The sequence below is a fragment of the Amphiura filiformis genome, chromosome 3 (assembly GCF_039555335.1).
Source record: "Amphiura filiformis chromosome 3, Afil_fr2py, whole genome shotgun sequence".
NCBI lineage: Eukaryota > Metazoa > Echinodermata > Ophiuroidea > Amphilepidida > Amphiuridae > Amphiura > Amphiura filiformis.
The window spans coordinates 78,992,287-78,996,150 of NC_092630.1; the positions used below are offsets into that span (position 1 = coordinate 78,992,287).

The following is a 3,864-nucleotide window of genomic DNA, read 5'->3' on the forward strand; positions in this document are numbered from 1 at the left end:
AGGATTACAGTTTGACTACAGACAACTAGGGATTTGTATGAGGGTTATAGAAAGGGAAGGAGGTAGGATAGAGGTTGTTGGTAAAAGGAGGCAGGGTGAAGAGGTGTAGAGAGAGAATAGATGTACTGAATGCGGGGTCAAATAAACCACAAGATTGATTGAAAGTATTTAACGTTTTGTTCCTCTGTTTCTGTGTCTCCAAGAGCATTGTCCTGGTTCTGGCCTGGGACGGCCCACATCACCAGTGACCCAGACCCCCAACCCGCTACAGAACCAACAAGGCACATTTGTGATGTTGCCAACATCATATGGTAAAACTTAATAAACTGCTCCAAAAAAGAAACTTACCAGGTAAGAAATTTGTCTGTCAAATTCAAACGACAAATTGTGTTACACTAAATGGGATATGAGTGGAAGCAGTGTTAATTTACGCAAATTTTGACACCTCATTTGTTGCAAACGGATGAGTATTTTTGAAGTTATGCTTATTTAACCGAACCTATCCACTGGAATGAAAGTTGCACTCATACCACTTGAGATGGTTGGCAGTATACAGGTGTAATCAGTGCTCTCCTCTTCTTCTTTGCATGACTAACTTTCCTATTGTTTCTTGTGAGGATGAAGAATGATCAAAGTTCAATGACAATTGTCCTTATTCAATCATCTGAAGAAATTAAGTCGAATGAAAGAATCAATATGATGACCAGGGATTTAGGGGACCTTGGGTGTGTCCAGAGTATTGCGTTCATGTGGTCGTTGGTTCAAGACCTGACAAGACCAAGCAATATGCCTAAATTAAGTGAAAATCAGAGATGGCTTTTAAATGGAATGTTAGAGGCCGGTCAGAGGGTGTCAGAAACTGCACGAACGCTGAACGTGGCTAGGAGTGTTGTTCGAAAGTGGCGGGACAGACGTCAACAGCCTGGTGGTAGTCTGAAAGATCTTGAAAGAAGTGGCAGACCACGAGTTACGTCAGCCAACCAGGATGCATCAATCCTAAACAAGGTTGAAGCCAAGAGAACCATGACAGGTGAGTGTAGATTTTGTTTGATTATCATCCCGGCTTTTTCTTCACAAACAATGTTTTGCTTGGTTATTTGTTTTATGCTCTTTGCAATGTGTTGCAGTTCATGTTTGATTAATCCCATTTTTTTCTTGAAACCTGACAGTTAAGAAAAGTTTTGTGATCATTTTACTTAATGATTTCTTTCTCTTTTAATGTCTTGCAGCTCGAGAGATACGCCAAAGACTACACAGGAGACGAGGACAGCGACCAGGACAGATCTGTTACCAGACCATCAGGAACAGGATCCGCGCCTATGGTATGCGTTCTCGTAAACTTCGGAAGAGGCCAGGATTACTACCGAGACATCGTAGAGACCGGGAAGCTTTTGCAAGGAGACATCGATGGTGGAGTCGTCGTCGCTGGTCCAACGTCCTGTTTACCGATGAATGTCGTGTATGTTTACGCTGGTTAGATGGGAGACGAAGAGTTTGGAGAAGGGTCAATGAGGATATCGGAGAAGAGGGGATACAACAAGCGGAAGCGATGGGAGGAGGGAGCCTGATGATCTGGGCGGTATCGGAAGTCACGGAAGACTGATTTGGTGATCGCTTCGTGGTGGACTGAATGCGGATCGATGCGTGAATGACATTGTCAGACCACATGTCGTCCCATACCAAGCAGCGGTCGGTGCGAACTTCGTGCTAATGGACGACAATGCAACACCCCATCGAGCGCGGGTAACCAACCAGTTTCTGAACAACCAAGGAATTCAACGTCTTGTGTGGCCTTCAAAGTCCCCAGATCTCAATCCACTGGAACATCTTTGGTCCCATCTGAAGTACCCGGCGTGAACAAACGCATCAAGCCAACAACAACTTTGGTCGGCCTAGAGCGGATACTGAGGAGAGAGTGGGCGGCAATTGAACAGGTCAGGATCGACAGATTGATCAACAGCATGCGTCGCCGGTGTTTGGCTGTCATTGATGCAGATGGTGGACACACCAGGTATTGAAGACTGTTAAGATGGTTCATGTGAGGAAGGTTTGAGCAGGAAAGTGTGAGTTGACAAAGAATAAAAGTTCTGAACATCCTTTCATGTGTCTGTTTATTGTGTGAATTCATTGGGGCGGACCTGCAACTTTCAAATTTGATAGTAGGCTTGTTCAAATGAGCATAACTTCAAAAGTTTTGATCTGTTTGCGACAAATGAGGTGTCAAACTCCGCGTAAATGTACACCGCTTCCACTCATATGCTATTCAGTATAATACGATTTGTCGTTTGAACTTGACAGACGAATTTCTTACCTGGTAAGTTACTTTTTGGGACCAGTTTATATGATTTCAAGCAATAGAGTTATTGACTTGTATGCTAAAGTTAGAATTAAATATCCCAAATTGCCAGCAACATTGAAATTGAAACAGGTAGAGGCAATCACATCAGTAACGAACAAGGCACATTTGTGATGTTGCCAACATCATGGTAAAACTTTAATATGTATTGTTCCACCACTGTTAATGGGATGAGGTGAGATATAATAATACAAATATTCAAGTGCTGACTTTTAATTTAAAAAAAAAAATAATAATAATGTCCGACATAGACAAGCGTGATCCTCTAGCAGATCAGCAACTACCTGACCAACCCGTCACTCTACCTGTTGATAATGGGAACCAAATTTTGGAGGCTATTCAATCACTGAAGAACTCTTTCGATTCCCGTGTTGAATCTGCATGCAAAAAACAATGTCTCATTGAACCTGCAACTTTTAAGCATGAGGGAAATAAGCAGCAGTTCAACCACAGCGAGAAAGTTTTGTCCCTCGCTTTGTCTGCTATCAGAAATATGGATGCCCTACATATAGCCAGCGCCAAAGACAACCTCAAACAGGTCGTCAAAGAATTAAAGGATCGTCAGAAGCTGACTCTCAAGCTTGCTCGACACAGTTCCAATGTTCACCTAAGATATTTAACAGTTTTCTGCTTTTTGTCACTTTATTAGCTCTTATTTACACAGGAAGAAAACCATACTGCCATTTCATAGTCTGAACCCCATTATTAAATGGACTCAGAGTTGACAGTCTTCAGCCAAGAGCAGCATACAACCAAGCATCTACAGAAGATAATGGATGTGTTTAAAAACTCCATTCTACCAGAGCTTGTAGGCAAATGACTTACACCACGCCTAGAATTTAACTAGAATTATATTGTTGACGAGCAAGCGTCAGACAATGTCGCAAGCAACAGGCCTACCCATGATGAAAACAAGAGTATATGCATACTGTCAGGGTTGACAGTCTTCAGCCAAGAGCAGCATACAACCAAGCATCTACAGAAGATAATGGATGTGTTTAAAAACTCCATTCTACCAGAGCTTGTAGGCAAATGACTTACACCACGCCTAGAATTTAACTAGAATTATATTGTTGACGAGCAAGCGTCAGACAATGTCGCAAGCAACAGGCCTACCCATGATGAAAACAAGAGTATATGCATATGGTGCTATTGTGAGCAACCCTCCATTGATGAGCTTGTGGAATGCATTAACAAGGACTGTCCAATCAAAATGTTCCACATGGGATGTCTGCGCATCTGAGTACCACCTAAAAAAAACTGGTATTTCCCAAGTTGCAGGAAGCTGCCTAAATTTAGCAGGAGTAAGAAGACAAGTAAGACACAACTGTTGAGACAAAAATATTAAACTATATCACATCCTTTTTTTCATGTACTTTAAACTCATCTACTACCGTGGTACGGTACTTCAAACTCATTCAAACTTGTGTCTACATTTCAAAGTTTTAAACATGGATTATGAATACGAGGGGGTATCAAAAAGTTTTTGAAATCACCCAGAAGGGAAG

The 3,864-nt window shown here is 42.0% G+C and overlaps 1 protein-coding gene across 1 annotated transcript; it reads left to right on the forward strand.

Moving 5' to 3' along the window:
- The first annotated feature begins 696 nt into the window (after nucleotides 1-696).
- On the forward strand, nucleotides 697-1,603 carry LOC140147521 (uncharacterized). The gene is made up of 2 exons (XM_072169303.1): nucleotides 697-1,030; nucleotides 1,230-1,603. The coding sequence occupies exons 1-2, from the start codon at nucleotides 697-699 to the stop codon at nucleotides 1,601-1,603; spliced, it is 708 nt and encodes a 235-aa protein (XP_072025404.1).
- The last annotated feature ends 2,261 nt before the right edge of the window (nucleotides 1,604-3,864 follow it).

Coding starts and splice junctions, on each gene's coding strand:
- LOC140147521 (XM_072169303.1), top strand. CDS start 697: ATGATGACCAGGGATTTAGGGGACCTTGGGTGTGTCCAGAGTATTGCG. Junction 1,031..1,229: donor AGCCAAGAGAACCATGACAG/GTGAGTGTAGAT, acceptor AATGTCTTGCAG/CTCGAGAGATACGCCAAAGA.